At 39.3% G+C, this 25,722-nt stretch overlaps 1 protein-coding gene across 3 annotated transcripts in view; it reads right to left on the bottom strand.

Annotated features, from left to right (window-relative positions):
* Nucleotides 1–25,722, bottom strand: part of mib2 (MIB E3 ubiquitin protein ligase 2) — a 141,576-nt gene that overhangs the window by 94,223 nt on the left and 21,631 nt on the right. Inside the window, exons 1-2 of one of the 3 annotated variants that reach the window (XM_077217665.1) lie at nt 21,091–21,231; nt 770–1,126 (exon numbers count right to left, since the gene is read on the bottom strand). In XM_077217665.1, coding sequence (XP_077073780.1) covers nt 770–992 — 223 coding nt within the window. In that variant the 5' untranslated portion in view covers nt 993–1,126; nt 21,091–21,231. Of the gene's footprint in view, nt 1–769; nt 1,127–4,873; nt 4,973–21,090; nt 21,232–25,722 lie in introns of those variants that run through there. The other 2 variants (XM_077217663.1, XM_077217664.1) reach the window with 2 other exon arrangements.

Raw genomic sequence — 25,722 nt, 5'->3', positions numbered from 1 at the left:
AGGAAGTTCATGCGTTCATGTCCTCGTATCGAGAGGCAGCAGAGACTGAGAACACCGCGAGCGGCACGCGTGCTTCAGTGTGTGTGGTAAATAAAACCACGCATCTGTGCCATTCACACAGATACAAGCCAAACATGCAGGATTTATATTTAAATAGTCTTTTAGCGGTTTAATATTCACAGACACTAGTATCGGTTACAGTGCTCCTAGAGATGCGATAAACACTGACTGAGAGCAGCTCCTATTAGGGGTGTCGAAATTAATCGTTTCTACGATGCAGACGAGGACGATTCGGTATCGGTTCAGTAATAGACCATAACCAACTATAATGTACTGACGCTTTTCTGACGTCATTGATCGCGCATGTGCTTTGTCGCGGTAGCATACACTAGCAGAGGGAGGCGAGACGCGAGTGTGAGTAATTAAAATGCTCCAACTACTTTAAAAGCTACATCTGGGCACATTTCACCATGTTTGCCATGTTCACCGCGAGCTGCTAACGCCTGCAGAGTCTGACTGCTTTAGAGAGAGCGGATGAGCTCCAACGACACCCAAATCCACTGCCAAAAACAAAACATCCACCCGCCCCAATAATGCTCTCTGATTTAAGTAAATGTTTTAAGTCAGTACTTTTGACAACACTACGCCCGGCACTAAACAACCATCTCCCATATTTTTTATTTGGACTGCAGTACCTATTTCGACCACTAGCTCACTAGTCATTCTTACAGACTGCACCTTTAAGTGGAAAAGATGTGTTTGGTCGTACCTATCTGTGCGTTGTCGTACAGAAGCAGGTCGTATGCGCCCTGGTAGCCGGTGCGGTAGTTAGTGCGGGTGCCGCTGTCCCACTGCACCACCACGGTCTTGTCTGGTGTGGTAGTGCTGCCCTGCCGGCCGATCTCCACCACCGTGCCGATGTGCCCTTCGCCCTCGTCCTGCGAGCTCCACTTCCAGTCCAGGCCGCGCACCACACGCATGCCCACCTCCATGCTGCCGCGCGCCGGCCCGGCCTCGCTGGGCTTCCGCTGCGCTCGCGGGACGCTAGCACTCGCTGCCGGGGGCCGAGGAACCGGGAGCGCGAGGGAGCCGAGGAGGGCAGTCTCTGGAGACAGGTCAGGGCTGACTGAAAACACAGAGAAAGCACACCTTAATAGGGCTAAAAAGCTCAATTCGAATTTCTTTCTCAAATATAAGCAAAATTGTAATTATATTCGAATACTGGCAATAAAGGCAGGTGCAATGTGTAATATTTCTGAGGATCTATTGACAGAAATGCAAGATAAGATCCATGTTTTCAGTGGTGTATAAAGACCTTGCATAATGAACCGTTATGTTTTTATTAGCTTAGAATGAGACATTTATATCTCCATAACCGCGGGCGCCCCTTCTGTGGAGGTCGACATATTGTGTGGTCATGTTTCTAGCGTAGCCGACAGCGAACACACAGCGCTACAGAGCGCGTTTCCTCACTACCTTGAAGAAGAAGTTTTCAGTGGTGTATAAAGACCTTACTTAATGAACCGTTATATTTGTATTACCTTAAAATGAGCAGTTTCTGTCTACACACACCGCGGGTTCCCGATCATTGAAATGCACTGAAACATGTTTCTACGGTGGCCCTAACCGGACAAACGAGTTTTGTTACTATGTTGTTCTTCGTGCAAGGAAGCAAGCTTAGTTCAGCGAATAAAACACTGACACAATGATGAACAAGTATATTTTTACTGAATAATTAAGTAAACATAATTTCTTCATTTATCTTTGTAAAGAAACTTCATCGCTAAACTGCTACTCTCTGCTGTCTCAGCCGACGACATCACTTCCTGTCGGCCACCGTAACTTTTGGTTTTTTTTGCAATTCGTAACCTCACCACTAGATGCCGCTAAAAGTCACACACTGCACCTTTAAATGGACAGTACACCCAAAAAATTTGCCCATGATTTACTCACTCTCAAGCCATCTAGTGAATGGCTAGAGAAAATTTGAAGACTAAAATAATGTGTAAAAATAAAATAATGATGCTGCCTTCTTTCTAAAGTGATTTTTACACCCCTGTAATGTGGCTCCAAATCTCAGTTGAAAATTGTCTTTCATCACTATTTATGTTTGTCTTTCTTCAGAAAAAAATATGAACAAAATCTAAAATTTGAGCTGGGAAATTTCTGAAATTTGGCTGATTTGACATGGAATGAGTTCATCATCAAGACATTAAATCGCATATATTCCCACATGCCTCAAAGTTCACAGAGAATAATCTTTCTTATCCTGGCAAAATTGTCTTTGTTTCTAAATATCGAATGCAACCTTGTGAACGCAGTCAAAACGATTATGCATCGGCATGTGAAACACAGGGAAAGCAGACGTACAAGCTGTTGAAGTCAAACATATGCCAGCTGTTTACTCCAAACACACTCTTCAAACTCGTCTCATAACTACACCAGACAAGGAGAAGAGCAGCAGATGTTCTGGCCATGCGGTGTTGCTCAAGGCACTCGACCTGTTGCACACACCAGAGGAGTCTCAGACTGGAGGGATACGAGCTTCTGAACAGATGGACGAGCCCCACGGTGTGTATGAAGAGGCATTGTCACTGAGCTTTACACAGAAACAGCTCAATGAACCCCCGCTGGCCTTCACAGGTGCAGGTCAATGCACAGAACCTGGCTCTGGCAAACACTGGACTCACAGCTGTTTTTAAGACCTTTTAAAGACATTTTTTAGACTCCTTTAAAGAAATTAAAATCTTTAAGACCTTTTAAAGATTTTTTGTTTCAGCTATGAACCAATGCATGCTCTTATGAATGCATCTAAATCTAAAGTTTCAAAGACACTTGGAATTAAAAAGCAAAAATGTACTATAAAACAACCACCACAAAAGGCATTGGGAACACAGGGCTGTGGACTGCAACTAAAATGATCACAAATGCAACAACAACAAAAAACAAACACATTTTTTTGTTTGAACAGCACCTTTGCCTGTTTTTAAATCTATGCTTAAATCTTATTTAAACAAATTATGGTGGGTTAAAAGTCATATTCAAATTGTTTTATTATATTGTTTTTGTAGTTTTTTTTACATTATTTAAACTTTATGCACACTTTGATCAACCTACGGTTGTGTTTAAAATTGCTCTAGAAATAAATAGAAAGAGAATGCATAAAATATTTAAATATTTGACACAAACACCATATGTCAAGGCATGCTGAATAAATTTTTTTTATATTCTCCAAAATATCTGTATAATAATCCCAACAATTAAACTCATCAAATAGATTAATTATGATAATGCAGAAATCCAGACTTTCTTCATGTAAGAGAGAATTTCCTAGTCATCGCAACCGACAATTACTGAATTCTGTAATTAAAGCAATGAAATAATATTATGCAATCGATGCATCGCAATGCACCAGTGCATTTTTACACCCCATCCACCATTCATCAGCATATAAAGAGCATATCTTGAGAAAATGCCCAGGATCTGATGTCATGAGTTTCAGCGCTCTGAATAAGCGAAAATACAAATAGGCTTTAAAGAGAGGAACTGCTTTTTTCCACATCAAACTTCCTCAATTAACGATCCTGTAGTTGAATAAAGGTTAGTCTGGTGGACCAGATCTACATTACAACACATCTGCAGTGTCGTCATACTCGAGTCCAAGTCTGAGCCCAGAACCATATGTTCTATGACTAGTTGAGACCAGTTCATTCAACTTAAAAGTCCAAATGTCCAAGATAACAGAGAAAGTAGTAACTGTGCAACCTGTTAATTTTCATAAAACAGAAAACTAATTATTCTCCCCTATGCTATTTATATACTCCTCACGAGTTCAGACGGGGTCCCTCAGGGTTCGATCCTTGGACCTCTGCCTTTTAGTTTGTGTCTGACGTACAAATCCCAAAGTATGCAGATAATACTATGATTTACGCACAAGTTAACCTAGAGGACGGGTGAACATAAAGCAGTCAGGCAACATTATTTGGCAAATGTGCAATAAAAACTTGGGAACACTTAGCATGAACTAACAATGAACTGCACTTATACAGCATTTATTAATCCTTGTTAATGTTAATTTCATCATTTACTCATACTTTAATAAAATCTAGTTAATGCACTGTGAACTAACATGAACTAACAATGAACAGCTGTATTTTGTATTAACTAATGTCAACAAAGATACAGTAACAAATGTATTGCTCATGTTTAGTTCATGTTAGTTAATACATTACAATAAGGTAAATTAGTTAACATTAGTTAAAGTGTTACCAAAAGCTCTATTAAAAACAAATGTTTACACACTGCCAAACAAACACTAGATAACGTTCAACTTTGGCACAAATCAAACATGAAAATCTGTAGAGGAGTCAAACAATCTGCAACTATTATTTTATGTACTACGTCTATATTACTATTTTGACTTTGATTACTATTTCTGTAACTTTGTTTTGTGCAATTGTATCATCAACTGTACTGTATGCTTAAATGTTAGGTGTTTTTGTGTGTTATTTAACGATTAATGATGCCTTATGTTCCTGTGTTCTTTTCTTATTGAAATTTTGTAGCCAATCCTGGAACAGTCATAGACTGTTTTGTTCGGTTAAACAAAATATTGAATATTAATAAAAGAAACGTGAGTGTTCGTGAGGGCAACTGTTTAGCAGCTGTTTATGCCAGCTTCACTGCACTTGCGTTTGTCCATCACAAATGTATTGCAAGCGATAGGAAGAACACAAGCTGCTCTCTAAAGGCAACTTATAAAGAGACGAGCAGCTATGAGAAGAGCATTATGCTGTAATAAAGGTGACTGGAAACATGCAAAGATACAAAATGGCATTCACTTCTGTTTAGGACGGATTGTGTTCATTCATACCAACAGTGACACGAACCCCAGACCGAGTGGACATGAGGAAATCTTCAAGACAAACTCTCTGACAGCTCCAACAGCTCGTACAGCTAATGTGAAAGCACATGCACTTCCTACTGGGGGCCTAGATAGCAAGGATCCCAAACAGATTGCCTGATAAGAAATGGATTTTGAGAGTCATTCCACAGGACCGCAGTAATTAGCACAATTACACAAATCACATATTTCAGTAAAAGTACAGATACCCTAATAAAATATTTGTCCAGTAAGAGTATTAAGAACATTTTACTTGAGTAAAAGTAAAAAGGTACTTGACTTTTAAAGTCCCCCTGTGGTGAAAATCCATCTTTTAATGTTGTTTATATGTCTATGTGGTGTTTCTATTATGCTTTTAGACAAACCATGTGTAAATTCATAAGTCGAAAGTTGAAGTTAAATGATATACCACAGCACCTTAAACACAGACTACACGGCTATTTCAGCACTTCATTAAACTCAAGAGATGTTCCCTCTCCCTCTTCTCCAGTATTGAGCATGTTCACATTCACCCGTTATTAATTAACCCGTTGTCCATATATTAATATGCTATAGAGCTTTCTCACAACATCCGTATTTGTGACCGGAAATACGCAATCGTCGTGGAAATCTTCTTCCTCCCCGGTCGGGGCAATAGGTAAACAAATGGCGCAAGCAACGAGCAAGAGTTATTGTAGCGTACCGGACTGTTGTAGTCATAGATATCCACAATAAAGGCTAACTATGGATATCTTTGATTGTAGTTATTCACAAAAGCAGCCATATCTGTCATTTCATTCCCTCCCTGTTGATGGTGAAGTTAGACGGAAATGGATTCAGGCTATCCGGCGGGATGAAGGACCAAACTTTACGATTAAAAAGGGGAGCACTTAACATTATTGTCGCTACACACAAGACGTTCACTTGGACAACCATAGACCGAACATATTGATACCATAATGCTTCATTAAAAGCAGACTATAATGCTTTAGTAAGATAATATCCTCTATAATATACATAGATTATGTCTAAGTAGACACGCTAATGATTTGCAGAGGTGGGTAGTAACCAAGTACATTTACTTCGTTAACTGTTACATTTACTTGAGTTTTGTTTTTGTTGAGAAATCTCCTTTTAAGAGTAGATTTAAATGTGGATACTTTTACTTGAACTCGAGTACATTTCTAATGAAAATCTGTAGTTTTACTTCGTTACGTTGGGCGACGTTCCTCTCCTTACTTTATTTTTAATGCAATACATGCTGTTAAATGCGTAGTTCATTCCAAGCGCGCTGTATCTTTTTTATGGGCATGAGCGATGCTCAGTTCACAAATGAATCACTCTTTTGAGTCGATTCTGTTCAAAGACTTCATCAAACAAGTTGGCAGATCTGTCTAAGTCGGTTCGCGAATCAGTTTGAATGATTGGTTCAGTTTCCTGCACGCACTGAATCGTCTGAAGCGCTTTGAATTCACACTCGACTTGGAGTAACAGGAAGATTTAAGAACATCAAGAGCGTTGGATGAAGTGGCTTGGACCTACACTACAGTCTAGTGAAGGCAAATCTGCAAATGCATCATATTTTTGCCAGCGATGAAGATCTTTATTAGTTGAACATCTTCGTATGCTGTCTGTGAATGAATGATTCCACAGGACGATACAGTCGATTTGTAAAAACGTGTACCCTTAATTTGTTTTTTTCTTTTCTTTTTGGTGACAGAGTTTTCCTCCACAAGTCGTGTAACGTCGGCAAATGTGATATTTGGCAAAACCGTTAGCGAAGATGTGTAGATTCTCTGATCCATTTTCTGTTTTTCTGATGTGTTGACACTTGACAGGAACTCCGCTTCCACTACGATTACGTATTTCCGGTTATTGTGAAAAAGGTCTATTGACAATGGATCTTTTTTGCCCCCAAAATTTCACAGAAATATTACTAATGTGACTCACATTAAAGACACTTAATGCAGGTTAAAGTCTCCCTGTGGTGAAAATCCAGCTTTTAAATGTTGTTTATGTGTCTATGTGGTGTTTTTATTATGCTTTCTGACAAACCATGTGTAAATTCATAAGTCGACAGCATTGCTGAGTATTTTCTCCTTAAAACTGCAGTGAACCAAAGACAGTCTCAAAAACACGCTTTGAAATCGCTGGTGTTTCTGACGTCACAAACTACCTTGTAACCAATCAGATCAACGTGTGATCGTCAACGAGTGGATCTCTGAGTGAGTGAGTGGAGGCGGGGCTCATTTGCATATTCATAGATATGAAGATATTATCAAAAAAGGTTAAATATATCATTTTGGAGATGAAAGATGAGTTTTAAGGTATACAACTATTGACTACAGGGGGACTTTAATGTACTTAACTTAAAATGTAAAAGTGCTGATTGATGAATGTTTATTTATTTTGCTCACTAACAACTGATGGTCATGACCTGAATATGATTTTAATTTGCAAAAATACATCCTAAATTTGGCATTAGTAAATTACCTTATGAATTAGGTGAATCGTTAAAAGAGACTGAATCAGTGAGTCGTTGACAAGAACAGAATCGTTCAGTGTGATTTATGAATCGATTTAGAAAGGTGAATGGCATGACGACACGTCACGTCAGCTGCCCGTATATTTGCGCTAGAATGACACAAGTCGTACTTTGGTTTGTTAGCATAGAGATTCTGTCCCACCGAGCGCTGGCTTTTATCAGACACATGTGGTGACCGACGGTTTAAAGGAGGAGAAGAGAGAGAAGATAAATCAATACTCATCCAGGATAAACAGCACTGAAGAGGGATTACACCGGCCAAAACACATCCATTCCTCATGAAACGCACACGTGTGTGTGAGAAACATGGCCAGCTCTTCCACGCATTAGTGTCGCGCCGTCTGATGAAACTCTCTAAATATCATGTAAACGGAGTTTGCAAAGGAGCGAAAGAGGAAATGTTGTGAATATATGAATGCATCAGATGCCAAGAACACCTAAATGAACAGAAGACACCCGAGAAACCCAATGACCGCTATAGTGTTGAGTAAAGAAAGCCAATGACTGCTATAGTGTTGAGTAAAAAAAACCAATGACCGCTATAGTGTTGGCTACAGAAACCCAATGACCGCTATAGTGTTGAGTAAAGAAACCCAATGACCGCTATAGTGTTGAGTAAAGAAACCCAATGACCGCTATAGTGTTGGCTACAGAAACCCAATGACCGCTATAGTGTTGAGTAAAGAAAGCCAATGACTGCTATAGTGTTGAGTAAAGAAACCCAATGACCGCTATAGTGTTGGCTAAAGAAACCCAATGACAGCTATAGTGTTGACTAAAGAAACCCAATGACCGCTATAGTGTTGGCTAAAGAAACCCAATGACCGCTATAGTGTTGGCTAAAGAAACCCAATGACCGCTATAGTGTTGGCTAAAGAAACCCAATGACAGCTATAGTGTTGAGTTAAGAAACCCAATGACCGCTATAGTGTTGAGTAAAGAAACCCAATGACTGCTATAGTGTTGAGTAAAGAAACCCAATGACCGCTATAGTGTTGAGTAAAGAAACCCAATGACTGCTATAGTGTTGAGTAAAGAAACCCAATGACCGCTATAGTGTTGAGTAAAGAAACCCAATGACCGCTATAGTGTTGAGTAAAGAAACCCAATGACCGCTATAGTGTTGGCTAAAGAAACCCAATGACCGCTATAGTGTTGAGTAAAGAAACCGAATGACTGCTATAGTGCTGAGTAAAGAAACCCAATGACCGCTATAGTGCTGGCTAAAGAAACCCAATGACCGCTATAGTGTTGGCTAAAGAAACCCAATGACCGCTATAGTGTTGAGTAAAGAAAGCCAATGACCGCTATAGTGTTGAGTAAAGAAACCCAATGACCACTATAGTGTTGAATAAAGAAACCCAATGACCGCTATAGTGTTGAGTATAGAAAACCAATGACCGCTATAGTGTTGAGTAAAGAAACCCAATGACCGATATAGTGTTGGCTAAAGAACCCCAATGACCGCTATAGTGTTGAGTAAAGAAACCTGATGACCGCTATAGTGTTGGCTAAAGAAACCCAATGACCGCTATAGTGTTGGCTAAAGAACCCCAATGACCGCTATAGTGTTGAGTAAAGAAACCCAATGACCGCTATAGTGTTGAGTAAAGAAACCCAATGACCGCTATAGTGTTGGCTAAAGAAACCCAACGACCGCTATAGTGTTGGCTAAAGAAACCCAATGACCGCTATAGTGTTGAGTAAAGAAACCCAATGACCGCTATAGTGTTGAGTAAAGAAACCCAATGACCGCTATAGTGTTGGCTAAAGAAACCCAAAGACCGCTATAGTGTTGAGTAAAGAAACCCAATGACTGCTATAGTGTTGAGTAAAGAAACCCAATGACTGCTATAGTGTTGAGTAAAGAAACCCAATGACTGCTATAGTGTTGAGTAAAGAAACCCAATGACCGCTATAGTGTTGAGTAAAGAAACCCAATGACCGCTATAGTGTTGAGTAAAGAAACCCAATGACCGCTATAGTGTTGAGTAAAGGAACCCAATGACCGCTATAGTGTTGAGTAAAGAAACCCAATGACTGCTATAGTGTTGAGTAAAGAAACCCAATGACCGCTATAGTGTTGAGTAAAGAAACCCAATGACTGCTATAGTGTTGGCTAAAGAAACCCAATGACCGCTATAGTGTTGGCTAAAGAAACCCAATGACCGCTATAGTGTTGAGTAAAGAAACCCAATGACTGCTATAGTGTTGGCTAAAGAAACCCAATGACTGCTATAGTGTTGGCTAAAGAAACCCAATGACTGCTATAGTGTTGGCTAAAGAAACCCAATGACCGCTATAGTGTTGAGTAAAGAAACCCAATGACCGCTATAGTGTTGGCTAAAGAAACCCAATGACTGCTATAGTGTTGGCTAAAGAAACCCAATGACTGCTATAGTGTTGGCTAAAGAAACCCAATGACTGCTATAGTGTTGGCTAAAGAAACCCAATGACCGCTATAGTGTTGAGTAAAGAAACCCAATGACCGCTATAGTGTTGGCTAAAGAAACCCAATGACTGCTATAGTGTTGGCTAAAGAAACCCAATGACTGCTATAGTGTTGGCTAAAGAAACCCAATGACTGCTATAGTGTTGGCTAAAGAAACCCAATGACCGCTATAGTGTTGGCTAAAGAAACCCAATGACCGCTATAGTGTTGAGTAAAGAAACCCAATGACTGCTATAGTGTTGGCTAAAGAAACCCAATGACTGCTATAGTGTTGGCTAAAGAAACCCAATGACCGCTATAGTGTTGGCTAAAGAAACCCAATGACTGCTATAGTGTTGGCTAAAGAAACCCAATGACTGCTATAGTGTTGGCTAAAGAAACCCAATGACTGCTATAATGTTGGCTAAAGAAACCCAATGACCGCTATAGTGTTGGCTAAAGAAACCCAATGACCGCTATAGTGTTGAGTAAAGAAACCCAATGACTGCTATAGTGTTGGCTAAAGAAACCCAATGACTGCTATAGTGTTGGCTAAAGAAACCCAATGACCGCTATAGTGTTGGCTAAAGAAACCCAATGACCGCTATAGTGTTGGCTAAAGAAACCCAATGACCGCTATAGTGTTGAGTAAAGAAACCCAATGACTGCTATAGTGTTGGCTAAAGAAACCCAATGACTGCTATAGTGTTGGCTAAAGAAACCCAATGACTGCTATAGTGTTGGCTAAAGAAACCCAATGACTGCTATAGTGTTGGCTAAAGAAACCCAATGACTGCTATAGTGTTGGCTAAAGAAACCCAATGACTGCTATAGTGTTGAGTAAAGAAACCCAATGACTGCTATAGTGTTGGCTAAAGAAACCCAATGACTGCTATAGTGTTGGCTAAAGAAACCCAATGACCGCTATAGTGTTGAGTAAAGAAACCCAATGACTGCTATAGTGTTGGCTAAAGAAACCCAATGACCGCTATAGTGTTGGCTAAAGAAACCCAATGACCGCTATAGTGTTGGTTAAAGAAACCCAATGACCACTATAGTGTTGAGTAAAGAAACCCAATGACCGCTATAGTGTTGGTTAAAGAAACCCAATGACCACTATAGTGTTGAGTAAAGAAACCCAATGACCGCTATAGTGTTGGCTAAAGAAACCCAATGACCGCTATAGTGTTGGTTAAAGAAACCCAATGACCGCTATAGTGTTGGCTAAAGAAACCCAATGACCACTATAGTGTTGAGTAAAGAAACCCAATGACCACTATAGTGTTGAGTAAAGAAACCCAATGACCGCTATAGTGTTGAGTAAAGAAACCCAATGACTGCTATAGTGTTGGCTAAAGAAACCCAATGACCGCTATAGTGTTGGTTAAAGAAACCCAATGACCGCTATAGTGTTGGCTAAAGAAACCCAATGACCGCTATAGTGTTGGTTAAAGAAACCCAATGACTGCTATAGTGTTGAGTAAAGAAACCCAATGACCACTATAGTGTTGAGTAAAGAAACCCAATGACTGCTATAGTGTTGGCTAAAGAAACCCAATGACCGCTATAGTGTTGGTTAAAGAAACCCAATGACCGCTATAGTGTTGGCTAAAGAAACCCAATGACCGCTATAGTGTTGGTTAAAGAAACCCAATGACCACTATAGTGTTGAGTAAAGAAACCCAATGACCGCTATAGTGTTGGCTAAAGAAACCCAATGACCGCTATAGTGTTGGTTAAAGAAACCCAATGACCGCTATAGTGTTGGCTAAAGAAACCCAATGACCGCTATAGTGTTGAGTAAAGAAACCCAATGACCGCTATAGTGTTGAGTAAAGAAACCCAATGACCACTATAGTGTTGAGTAAAGAAACCCAATGACCGCTATAGTGCTGGCTAAAGAAACCCAATGACCGCTATAGTGTTGAGTAAAGAAACCCAATGACCGCTATAGTGCTGGCTAAAGAAACCCAATGACCGCTATAGTGTTGGCTAAAAAAACCCAATGACCGCTATAGTGTTGAGTAAAGAAACCCAATGACCGCTATAGTGCTGGCTAAAGAAACCCAATGACCGCTATAGTGTTGAGTAAAAAAACCCAATGACCACTAGTGTTGAGTAAAGAAACCCAATGACCGCTATAGTGTTGAGTAAAGAAACCCAATGACCGCTATAGTGTTGAGTAAAGAAACCCAATGACCACTATAGTGTTGACTAAAGAAACCCAATGACCGCTATAGTGTTGAGTAAAGAAACCCAATGACCGCTATAGTGTTGGCTAAAGAAACCCAATGACCGCTATAGTGTTGAGTAAAGAAACCCAATGACCGCTATAGTGTTGACTAAAGAAACCCAATGACCGCTATAGTGTTGACTAAAGAAACCCAATGACCGCTATAGTGTTGGCTAAAGAAACCCAATGACCGCTATAGTGTTGGCTAAAGAAACCCAATGACCGCTATAGTGCTGGCTAAAGAAACCCAATGACCGCTATAGTGTTGGCTAAAGAAACCCAATGACCGCTATAGTGTTGAGTAAAGAAACCCAATGACCGCTATAGTGTTGAGTAAAGAAACCCAATGACTGCTATAGTGTTGGCTAAAGAAACCCAATGACCGCTATAGTGTTGGCTAAAGAAACCCAATGACCGCTATAGTGTTGAGTAAAGAAACCCAATGACCGCTATAGTGTTGGCTAAAGAAACCCAATGACCGCTATAGTGCTGGCTAAAGAAACCCAATGACCGCTATAGTGTTGAGTAAAGAAACCCAATGACCGCTATAGTGTTGAGTAAAGAAACCCAATGACCGCTATAGTGTTGAGTAAAGAAACCCAATGACCACTATAGTGTTGGCTAAAGAAACCCAATGACCGCTATAGTGTTGAGTAAAGAAACCCAATGACCGCTATAGTGTTGGCTAAAGAAACCCAATGACCACTATAGTGTTGAGTAAAGAAACCCAATGACCACTATAGTGTTGGCTAAAGAAACCCATTGACCCAACCAGAACGCAGATTTCAGTGCCACTTAAATGCCTTAGCTGTAGGGCTGAAACAACATGATCGGAACATTTTCTTGCTTGTGTTTGTTAACAAATTTATAAAAACAAATGTTGAAAGTTATGCTGACTTGTACTTTGGAGCCGCTGCTGTGACGCTGTTCAAACGCTTTGAGTGTGAACACGTGAAGCTCAAGGACAGGCCAGGACTCACTCATCCAATCTGGCCAATCAGCTGATCTCCAGTAGGAGACGTTACAGACAACGGCAAGAAGAAGTTACATGTGCGTGTGCGCAACAGAACATCCTTTTATCAGCAGCTGCAGCTTAAAGTCCACATTATCAGTCACGCACACACACACACACACACACACACTGATGATAAAGCGCGCAAATTAGAAATTCAGGAAATTTAGGAATTAAGTCATCTAAAAATGAAGAGGTCTATAGCAAATTACTTTAAAAAACCAAGTAAGGAGGACCACAATGCTGCACTCTCAGGAAAACGGGTACAAAAGCTGTCACTCCGGCGGTACCTTTACACTTTATTGCCTAAACGGTATTAATATTGGTATAATAATAATGTAAATATTGGTAGGAACAAAAATGTAGCTTTTAAAAAAGGGACTGCCCCAGTGACAGCTTTTGTATCTTTTTTTCTGGTGGAAAGGACGAGCCAGCATACAGACACACCTGAGTGTTTTACATCAGTGCATAACTAGTGTACGCAGATTAAGACAATTAATGATGAAGAAAAAGGTGCGACCAAATTATGCACTGGTGAAGTTAGTCTGGAGTCTTTAAACATTCAATCAACTAACATGTTCAAAAACGCAGATTCATTCAGATAGATGCAATGAAACAAGGTGTGGAATTATTTTACCTTTGCGGGGGGATGGGGGTCGCGACCTCTGACTTTTTGTAACATTCATCCAAATTGTTTTGTACAACATTATCATCTACCAGAAACATACTGATATCTTACACCCCATTTATTCCAACATAAACCTTCGGGAAGAGTCGGTTTTCCGTTATTCCAAGCTCCTAATAAAAATTTACCTTTTCTGAGGAGCATTTTTCAAAATCTTCTAATAATTTTGATGAAACGTGTCTCTTTGTCTATTGATTAAAATTATAAGATCGTCAGCATATGCTGATAAACAAAAAATAAAATCACAATGTGATATTCTAAGCCCATCCAAACTCTTCCTAATTTGTTGGAGTAGCGGTTCAATTGCGAGAGAGTACAACATTCCTGACAACAAACATCCTTGTCTGATTCCTCTAGTAACCTTGAATGGAGCGCATAAAAAACCATTAATCTTAATTAGCTACACTTTTAATGTCACTATAAAGATTTTTTTTACCATACCTAAAAAAACTTTCAATGAAACCAAAGACTTCCAGGGTATTCCATAAATATGAATGTTCAACTCGATCGAATGCTTTTTCTTGATCTAGTGACAACAAACCGCAATTGATATTAAATAATCTAGAAACCTGTATAATGTCCCTGATCAACGAAATAGTCAAAAATGGACCTTCTAGGCACACAATAAGACTGATCAGCATGGATCCCCTGTCCCATTACTTTAGCCAATCTATTCGCCAATGTTTTTGAGAGTAGCTTATAGTCACTGCATAAGAGTGAGACTGGCCTCCAGTTTTTAATCTCAGTGGGATCTCCTTTTTTCGGCAGAAGAGTAACCACTGCTCTTCGCAGCTCAGCCCACTCTTCAGCAAGCCGTCATCGAACACCTCGAGCAGATCGACTCCAATCTCAGTCCAAAAAGCTTTCAGAAACTCAACCGGAATCACATCTATACCAGGAGTTTCCCTGACTCCATGGAGTTCTCCTAAAGTTAGGGAAGTCTCCAGCTCGTTGTTGGATTCCTCTGAGATCTTGGGTAAATGTTCCAAAAAAACTTTCTCCACTATCTAGCATACACTCACTCCTATACAGGAAGTGGAAAAAAGCATTGCTTCTCACGATCCTCTCTAGGATTAGATCATAGATTTCCATCCTCAGAACGTAAGGCGTGAATTATGCGCTTTTGCCCACTTTTTCTTTCAAGGCCAAAAAAAGTATTTGAAAGGAGCATCTGATCAATATTCAAAGATTCCGCACAGACCAGTGCTTGTGCTTTATAATCTATCAAGTCTTGTTTTCTTAAAAAGGTTTCTAAATAAATATTACCACTTGAGGTTTGAGTCAATTTCTGTAAATCCATTATTTGTTTTTCTAGAACTTCTAATGAGTGGGTTAAATCTTTCATGACATTTCGAGTGTGTTTATTTGCACCTTGCCATAATCCCACCATTATTGTAGGGAATTAAAAGACGACTTTGTCTTTTTAAACACAAGCGGATCGGATCATTAGCCAATCAGGACATGGCGCGTTTACATTTGTTCACATTAAGTAGCCTCTGTATCTGGATAACCAATCGGATTTCTGTTTCCTGCATAATATTTAAATTAGGTCTCTGGCACGACACTAGATTAAGAGTAAAGATGATAGCAATTAAACAATGTACCAATGCTTTCACTCACTCACTTTACTTCTCCTTTACTTCTCTAAATCTCCAGTCTTAGATCAAATTAAGTTTTTTGAACGAAGGAATACTTCCAGAGTTGATCATACAACAACAACTGGGTTGATCATGTTAAACAAGTCACATCCTCGATCACCTGGGTTTAAGGTGTAGTGTGCAATGACTATATTGACAGAAATGAGAGATTGATAAACATGCTGAAACAATAAAAACATTAAACATTTAAAACATAAAAAATTTCCGATGCCGATTATTCCTCTGCAAAGCGGCGTCAGCTCTTGATGAAGATCATGACTGACTGTGATCACAGGCGATCGCCGCGTCAGATCATGTTGCACAATTATAATGAAAAATGACACACATAGTATCATGCAAGTCTAAATAAACTGTTTTAAAGATTGACGTTTATTGTAAGGTTCAAATAAGTTTAATTTCTTGTCTAAACTGCATCATTATTTCCTGATAGCCTCGCGGGGAGACTGGGCGAGGGGGTGTGTGTGTGACGTCCACCTGAGAATGCACACACACAACACCCGAGTGTCCAACCGCCCCCCCAACAACCCAACACCAAGTCTCGTCTTCACTGCGTCTCCTGAGCGAGCACAAACCCTGCTCCCGCCGGCACACATGCGGCCCGCACACGGCCCGCACACGGTGTGTGTGTGAGAGAGAGAGAAAGAGAGAGAGAAATTACACTCTTCAAATTACTGATATGATCTGATCATTTGTCTGGATCTATATCTCACAGTTATGAGAAAAATAATCGCAATAATCTTATTTATTTTTATTTCATGGCAGAAACGTGGTTTCATACCAAAAAGCCTTGAGCAACAATGTAAGTACAGACATTTAAAGCAGAAAAAAACAAAAGCTCTCAGCTTGGCATCATCATTATCTCTGCACTTCAGTGTGTTCGGCTGAACTCTCGATGGGGATCAGCTGAACACACACGACCAGCACACACTCGTGCTGAAAACATGCGAGTATTCAACCCCAGCAGATTCAGAAGATCAAACCTTAAATAAGTGGAAGCATCTCATACACACAGAGAAGAACCAACACTGAGTGGGGGCCCCAGGCAAAATTAATCAATTAATATATATATATATATGTGTGTGTGTTTTATGTTTTATCGCCTATATAATATATAAGATTTATTTTGTTAATATATCTTCATTTTTTCTAGAGATATTATTCTAAAAAAATCAAAAAGTAGTCAAGACACAGAACATCTAACAGAACACAAGTTGTTTATTTTTTACAACATTATGTGCTTATTTTTTAATTAACGAAATGTCAATCTTCATCTTTATTACAGAAGATACAATACAACAATCTTCAAGATACAGTAAATCTTCAAATGTGTAACAGATTTAGTCACTAATCACACGTTAATATTAATTTCTGCTTAAATACTGGGTGCATGGAGGAAGCCTATATTCAACCGCATGCATAAATCTTGCCGCAAAAGCAGGCTAATTATAATAAATATGTCTTAAAAAAAATGAAGATTTTAATTGTTTATTAATAAACTAGTTTTCTTAATTAGTGCCAGCTGCAAACATATCTCCATACATCTCCGCTGTAAAGTGGATGCGCCTTTAGAAAGAAATGCACCTTTCATACGGATTACATTATCAGATGATATTTGCTTTCCATTACTGTGCGTTCACACCGGACGCGAATAGCGCGTCAAATTCGCGTCTAGTTTGACGCTTGAACACTTTGTGTTAATTCGCGTGTCAACAAAAGTTTGAAGCGAAATTTACGCGCGTCAGAATCGAAACCCGTTGGCGGCCATCTTTTTTATGTTGATCGAGCATTCATCGGAGAGTCACCCCTCTGTATTTGCTCTGGAGAGCAGAACGGCGGCGTAGGGGTAATCGTCGCCGTACTTGTGTCCATCAGACCCTTCGAAGGCGAACCCAGTGTGGCGAGTTTCACCATTGGCTCGCTCCAGGAGCTGCGCCTGGATGACGGCGGCTTTCAGCGGTACTTCCGCCTGTCCCGCGCCCAGCTTGATGACCTGTTGTCCCGCATCGGAGCGAGGATCACCCTCGCCCTCATCCACCTAATCTGTCATTTATTTTTGTTTTGATGATAAATGGAGCCAGCCTCCAAAAGTGATTAATCTGTCCTGTGATTTTTCTCTCTCTCTCGAACAACACTGTCCAGACACGAACTTATGCAGTATGTTGGTTGTCTTTACATTAATAATATTTCATATATCTAGATATGGAATAAATAGCATTCAATACAAAATGAATATGTCTCATATATTGAAATCAAGTTTTATGTGATAAAATATTTGCTCTGTTGTGCATTAGAACCAGTCATATTACAAAATAATTTATTGAACCTTTCAGATACTTCACATGACAGCAGCATGCAGCTAGGCTCCTGATTGGTTAACGCGGCGCGAATTGACGCAGAAGTTCAGATTTTTCAACTCGGGCAGCAGACGCGAATTCGCGTCAAACGCGTGAATGCACAAATAGCACTAACTAAATCATTCGCGCGTAACGCGCTTAACGCGCCAGCCGCTTAATTCGCACGAACTTCGCGTCTACCGCACCGCGCTCTACGCCTCATTCGCGCCGCAGGAATTTTTTACGCGCGTAACGCGTCTTTGCATTGACTTAACATTGAAATCACTCGCGCCTGACGCGCTATTCGCGTCTGGTGTGAACGCACCATTAGAATGTTTCCGTTTAAAAGTGGACATTTCAATCTTTATATAGATATATTTATCATGTATGAGAGGCTAGTATAAGCTGTGTTTCTGCTTATTTTTGAGACACGCTCCAGTTCACGGAGACGATGAAAGCGCAACGTTTTCTTGTTATTGTGAGTTTAAACACATAAAATCAAAATTGCGACTGATGCATTGTTCTTTTCCTTGTGGCCAGAAATGATAGAGTATTTTAAGTTCTTTCCACTGTTTATAGGAAAATGCAAGTAGCCTAATCCCCCCGGCGCCTCCGGGTCATACATTGCGCGCTCCACACTCCGCACAAACACTTGATATGCGCCTAATAATAGCGAACATTTATCTAGGTTAACGTTAGAGCGAGGGGCCATACCAGACGGATAAGTCCTTTTCATGTTTAACAAATCAAATCATGCATTTTCTACGTGCCGCGAGTAAGCGCTGCTCCAGTTTGAAAAAGGGTGCTGAGGCGAGACGGTAAAACATAACCAGTTTAACGAGAAAGGGGCTCCACTAAGGGGAATGCAGAGATGATGCTGCGTCTTTATATTAACATTCCTGATTGTTTGAATGTTCAGCCCTCGGGGGCCCCCTTAAAATGCGGGGCCCCAGGCAATTGCCTGGCCTACGACTCTGCCTATACAGTCAGACGTGTTGTGTGGAAACAGTTTAAGAAGTACAGGAATGGGCTTGGGTCACGCACCGACACACCAGGACCGGCTCCGTCTCACAGGCAAACTACAGTATACTGTTCATTTCATTCACTTTAGTAAACATATAATCTCAATCAAAGCATCCAAACTGCGATATTTAACACACACTGCCAGTCAAAAGTCTGGGGTCGGTAAGATTATTAACGTTTTTAAAAGAAGTCTCTTCTGTTCACCAAGACTGCATTTATTTGATTAAAAATACCAATAAAAAAAGTACAATTGTGAAATAATATTAGAATGTAAATCAGCTGTTTTCTATGTGAATATATAGTAAAGTGTAATTTATTCCTGTGATCAAAGCTGAATTTTCAGCATCATTACTCCAGTCTTCAGTGTCACATGATCCTTCAGAAATCACTATAATATGATGATTTGATTGAAGAAATTAATACTTTTATTCATCGAGGACACATTAAATTGATCTAAAGTGACAGTAAAGACATTTTTAATGTTACAAAAGATTCTATTTCAAATAAGTGAAATAAATTTCTCTTCATCAAACAATCCTGAAAAAAAACTACAGTTTTCAACTGTGATAATAATCATAAATGTTTCTTGAGCATCAAATCATCATATTATAGTGATTTCTGAAGGATCATGTGACACTGAAGACTGGAGTAATGATGCTGAAAATTCAGCTTTGATCACAGGAATAAATTACACTTTACTATATATTCACATAGAAAACAGTTATTTTAAATTGAAATAATATTTAACAATATTGCTGTTTTTTTTGTATTTTTAATCAAATAAATACAGCCTTGGTGAGCAAAAGAGACTTATTTTAAAAACATTAATAATATTGTCAATACAAAACTTTATGCACTAAACTTTAATATGATTTATGCACTAAATCACGATAAACTCACATCCTGCATATGTATAACCGCTCAAGACAGCCGACACTGCCTGAACACTTCACTTTCTCTGCCCTGTTCTGCACCTGACAGGCCACAATTCATCAATATCCGATCAAAACAAATCTAAATAAATGTTTGTGAACTCAATCGTGAGTTTGTGTAAATGCCCAGTACCGTGATGCTAAAACTAAACCAGCATAAGTGTAAAATCAGAAGCTTATTCCTTCATGTTTAAACTGAAAGCTTCATAAAGTTGAGCTTCTCTCAGCGGATCACATGACACCCAGCATCATCATCATCATCATCATCATCATCCCATTATGAATAATCTACTCATCATATTGACTGATAATGAGAATGACAGCAATGTCAGTATCAGAATACCTGTAGTTTCTGACACCATTCTTTTACAGCACGAGATGATGATGATTAATACTCCAAACGTACTTAAAATTATAATATGTAGATAGATATTGTTAAGACCATTGCCATTTTAGCATTATGACATTATCATAATTACAATTTAGCACATTTTCCCAAATTCTCATTATTGCAAGTTCCTTTATTTTATCGTTTTTACTTTGAGTTTCTTCATGGTTCCCATTATTCTCAATTATGTTTTTCATCGATTTCTAATTACTGTAGTAAAGTCATTTGTACTGATCAACAGACATAATTTTAGGTTACACTTTATTTTAAGGTGTCAATTATATATTTAAGTACTGAGTAATAATAATTAACTACATGTACTTAGGGTTTGGGTAGGATTAGGGTTTGGTTTAGGGTTATTGCATGTAATTAAGCATAATTTACTCTTTTTACCATGGTAAGTAAATGTTACATATGTTACAAGGACACTGTAAAATAAAGTGTTACCTAATTTTATTATGCTTAAATATCAAAATACCATTAAAATATTTGGTGACACTTCATATTAAGGTGACGTGGATACACTTCCACTTTACAAATTAAAGTGTAACCAAACATTTTAAATATTTATTCACATCAAAGTAATTAGAATTAGATTAGATGAGGGATGCTTACTTTAAAAAATCATCATCACAATAAAAAAAATGGACTTGATCCATCAGTTAAAATAAAAAAGCTATTTTGTAAAATCTACTCATAAAGGGTTTACACCAATTTCCAATTTAACTAGTAAATTATGCATAATTACATGCCTAAACCAGTGTTCTTGTTACACGTTAGTAATTACTATAAATTATGCATAATCACAAGTAACAGACCCTGAACCTAATCTTAATCCTAATCTCCACATTCATGCGAGCGGAAGACATGCACACGTCATTGTAATACGACATAAGAAATACCGTCACATACAACCAAGTGCATATAAACTCCCCGGCCTGTAATCTGCCCAACAGACGCTTCTTTACCTGCCCACAGGTGTGTGTCGTAGTGCTGGGAGTGTGTTACAAGCAAAAGCCCATGAAGACCTGCAGAAATCTCACAACACAATCCCACGTGCCCCGTCACCTACTACAGGACCGAGACCAGACACAACGATCCACACTGCAGCGACCCTGGTGAGCCAATCACAGCCCCCGAACAGGACCATGTGTTTAGTCCTGCGAGTGCCTGATCAGCACAGATTATCCCACACAGCACAGGCAAGGACTCCAAGCAGGCGACCGAGGCTTACACACACACACGCACACACACACACGCGCGCGCACACACACACACACACTTGTCTCCTTCCATGTCCGTTGCACTGCAAAAGCCCTTAAAAGTCAAGTTTGTGTGAGGAACACGTCTGATGCAGGACAGATGCTTGTGTGTGCAAACCTGCCACAACTAGACGTCTAATAAATCTACATTAGGTGATCGTGATATAAACACACACACATCCACGTGAGCCGAGCCGTAGCGTCCGATGATGGATGAGGATGAAGACGCTCCGAAACACAGAGAACAACAAAACTGCCTCATCGTTAGTCAGCCAGAGACAAGCTATTACAGCCACAGCATAATGTTAGGCTTAAAGTCTCCCTGTGGTGTAAATCCAGCGTTTAATGTTGTTTATGTGTCTATGTGGTGTTTTTAATATGCTTTAAGACAAACCATGTGTAAATTCATAAGTCGACAGCATTGCTGAGTATTTTCTCCTTAAAACGGCAGTGAACCAAAGACAGTCTCAAAAACACGCTTTGAAATCGCTGGTGTTTCTGACGTCACAAACTACCTTATAACCAATCAGATCAACGTGTGATCGTCAACGAGTGGATCTCTGAGTGAGTGAGTGAGTGAGTGAGTGGAGGCGGGGCTCATTTGCATATTCATAGAACCGCGCATACTAAATGAGGCAAGGGTGTCGAGTTACAATAAGCATGAAGAATTCTTTTTAAGGAAGTAATTTTTAAGGGATTTTTTTAAGTGAGTTTTAAGGGACAGAATTATTGACTACAGGACTTTAAGGCCCATTCACACCAAGAATGATAACTATAAAGATCACTATAACACACCTAAAGAGTTTCAGTGGGGAAGACATCTGAGCACCAAAATACGGTGATAGAGGGTCAGCTTTCAGCATCAGAAAAACATGTCAAAATGAAAAAGATATCAGATTTTTTCAAACGGTCCTCATCTCTGTCGAAACCCAACGCTGACACAAACCCGCTAATAGAAAAGCTGCAGTTGTGGAAAGTAAAAATGCAGAAAGGCAACGTCTATTTCGAACACGAAACGTGGAAAAGCTAGAACAGGTGTCAGCTGGACGCTAACAACATCGTTAACAATTCTCCTTTTTTATGACACTGATATGGATTCTTAGGAGCCGTTTACACAACAACCGTTTTCAACAACAAAAAACTTAAAACTTTATTTTTTTTTACTCATTTACAAACTTTTGAAAATGGGTTTCAAAGTGCAAGTTTTTGACAATGGTCTCTGTGTAAACAACAAAAAGGTGAATCTCTGATGACGATGACATCATGCATATGCGTATTACGTGTAACAGCGCAGCGCTTCTGTGATCACACACATGACCAGCGGCGGCCAATAGTGAGCCTGCGTGTGACGTACAACACAGAAGCGCTGCGCTGTTACACTACGTCAACAACTTAGGAGAATGACATGGAAGAGAAGAGATGGTTGAATAAAGTCATTATTTTTGTTGAAAAAGTATTCTCGTCGCTTGATAAATTTAAGATTGAGCCACTGTAGTCACTTGGACTATTTTAACGATGTCTTTAATAACTTTTCGGGGAACAAGTGTCAATCCCTTAGAAGCCTATGGAGGAGTGATCCAGCTCTCAGATTTAATCAAAAATATCTTAATTCGTGTTTGGAAGATGAACGAAGATCTTACGGGGTTGAACAACATGAGGGAGAGTAAATACTGACAGAATTTACATTTTTGGGTGAACTATCCCTTTAATATTAAGCAAGATTTGTAGAACTATAGTTATCGCCCAGGCCTGGCGTCTTCTTCTCGCTCTAATGGCTCGTTTCCACTGAGCAGTACGGTACGGTACAGTACGGTTCGGGTCGGGTCGGGTCAGTAAACCATGATCCAGCTAGCGTTTCCACCGCCAACAGTACCCTACTTGATAGGCGTGGTGTTTGCAGGAAAGAAGCGATCAACGTCATTTTCGCGCGAAGAAGAAAGCGACAAAGTAAACACCAATGGATGGCATACAGCAGATCTTGTCCTTGCTTCTCGGCATGTTTGTCACAAGAAGACAAGCGCCGACATTAGGCATTTCTCAATAACAAGTACGGAAAGTTCTCAGCAGAATGACTCCCGAGGTAATTCTCCAAATGGAACAGCGCATTCGTGAAAGCGTCACTCAGCTCGCTCTGCATGTACATTTTAGGCAACAATAAAACGAAATATATTTCGTTATATATATACGCCCCTTTTTCCTAATATAGTGTCTGTGTATATCAAATCTAGAGGCTACGCGCGCATCGCTCTGCAATCTTTGCTGTGTATGTTCAAGCAACTCGCTCGTCTCGCACGTTCAGCTGGCAATGTTTTACAGACGGTCTTGAAGTGGTAAGTGGGCAAAGCAACAAATCGGCATTGAATTAGTTATCGGATGATATTAAAAGGTAGTGGGATTATTTGTGGTTGACCTGGAAATTTTAACTTGATCAAAAAGTTATGGATTTGATATTAGCTGCGAATTCAGAGCATTAATTTAAGTTGTGTCAGTGTAACGTTATCGATAGCTAGCCTAGTGTAACCGTAAACTAGTTGGCTAACGTTACCGCCTGCCACACAAAGCCAATAAGCCATAGTAGGTTAAATGTACAAGTTACAAGCTTTTTCTGTTAGCTCATAAATTACTCTTTACAAGTTCCTTATTTAAAATAATACAATAATGAGCAGTGTAACTACAGTATTTCAATGATTTTACTAAAGTAATGTTACATATTACATTTGATTCGATTACTTTTTTACATTTCTGTCAAATATTAACCATTTTCAAATAAACATACCTTATTCAGCACTGAAATCTGTCAAACTTCTTTCAAAGTCCTTCATCACATATTAATACTAAAATAACTTAATTTCAGAGCACCACAGGGTCAGACCTCAACACCTTTATGTACCTTTAATGTAAGATCATTCTTAGGTCACATACCAATTTAAAATCATAACATAAAAACTGCAATGGTACTGTTTTTATAATCATGTGTAGTAGGCCTAAGTGTACAGTAAGTGTGTGTGTAAACATGCTTTAATGAAGTAGACTTCAAAAGCTTTTGAATTTGAGCTTACAGTTCTTTCATCAACCTGTCTTTTATATAAACTTACAAATTAGATACTTTAACTTAGTCCTCAGATAGAGGAGGGTTACTAGCTCTGTGAAGGTATTTCTGTCCCTCCCAAACTGCATTGAAATGGTATGTTTAGCAGCCAGAATTTAACAATTTTCAGGGGGAGAACCCCCGACCCCTCCTAACATCATCCATATCACCCGTCAGAAAACAATTGCAATGTCTCAGATTGTGCCCCCCAGAGTTTTGGCTTGCATGACGCCCCTGGGTGGGTAGTATTACTTTGGTTTGCGCAGTGTAATTCACAGAATTACTAAACAATATTTTATGCCTATAAATTCAGCCTGTATCAGGGCTCGACATTAAGCCTTTTCATGCGCTTGTCCTTCGGACATCTGTCATTCTCTTGTCCGAGTAAAAAAGTTGCTTGTCCGGATTTTTTTTATTTTTATTTTTTTTATTTATTCTGAAGCAATATTCTCATCAGTGTTCAATCAGCTTTGATATTTAAATCGGCATATTGTAATATCTGCACCTTTAAAAGGCATCTCCTCCCCCAATCTTATTAAATGCATCTTTCATTTTAAATTCCATAATTTTATCAATACATTCAATTATTTAGAATAAGACACTTATAGGGCTGCTACCCTAGGTAGGGCTGATCAAAAATTAAAATTGCATAAAATAATGTTATGAAATTGATTTAAATAAATAAGAAAAGTTGGAAAGAATGATACTACTTTTAAACATAACACTAAACCGCCAGTAGGTGGCGGCAGGCGATTCAATCAAACGATTCTTTCAAACGGCTGATTCATTCAAGTATGAGACAGATGTTTATGAACGAGTCATTGAATCTTTGACTCAACCGATTCGTTCAAAATGCTGAATCATTCAGTAATGAAAACAGGCTGAGTGTTCCTGTGAGATGCGCTGTGGTTCTGCTGTGATTTTTGTTTGGAACTATTTTCGCTGCTGAAACAGAACAAAAACAGCCAATATTGCATCTAAAATGAAAGTGACTTAACTTTAACTGTTTATTGAACTTTTGTAGGAAATCAATGTCACATTTTCAATCGTGATAGTATTCAGGAAAATAATTGAGGTTGCTTAACATATGTTAAAAATATAAAACTCCACATTTAGATTTTTTTATAGGCAGTATGTTGTTAACTGTGTGTGTGTGTGTGTGTGTGTGTGTGTGTGTGTGTGTGTGTGTGTGTGTGTGTGTGTGTGTGTGTGTGTGTGTGTGTGTGTGTGTGTGTGTGTGTGTGAGAGTG

The sequence above is a fragment of the Siphateles boraxobius genome, unplaced genomic scaffold (assembly GCF_051911475.1).
Source record: "Siphateles boraxobius isolate OS27281-9 unplaced genomic scaffold, OSU_SipBor_1 75, whole genome shotgun sequence".
Taxonomy (NCBI): domain Eukaryota; kingdom Metazoa; phylum Chordata; class Actinopteri; order Cypriniformes; family Leuciscidae; genus Siphateles; species Siphateles boraxobius.
This window is presented reverse-complemented; position numbering and strand designations above follow the sequence as displayed.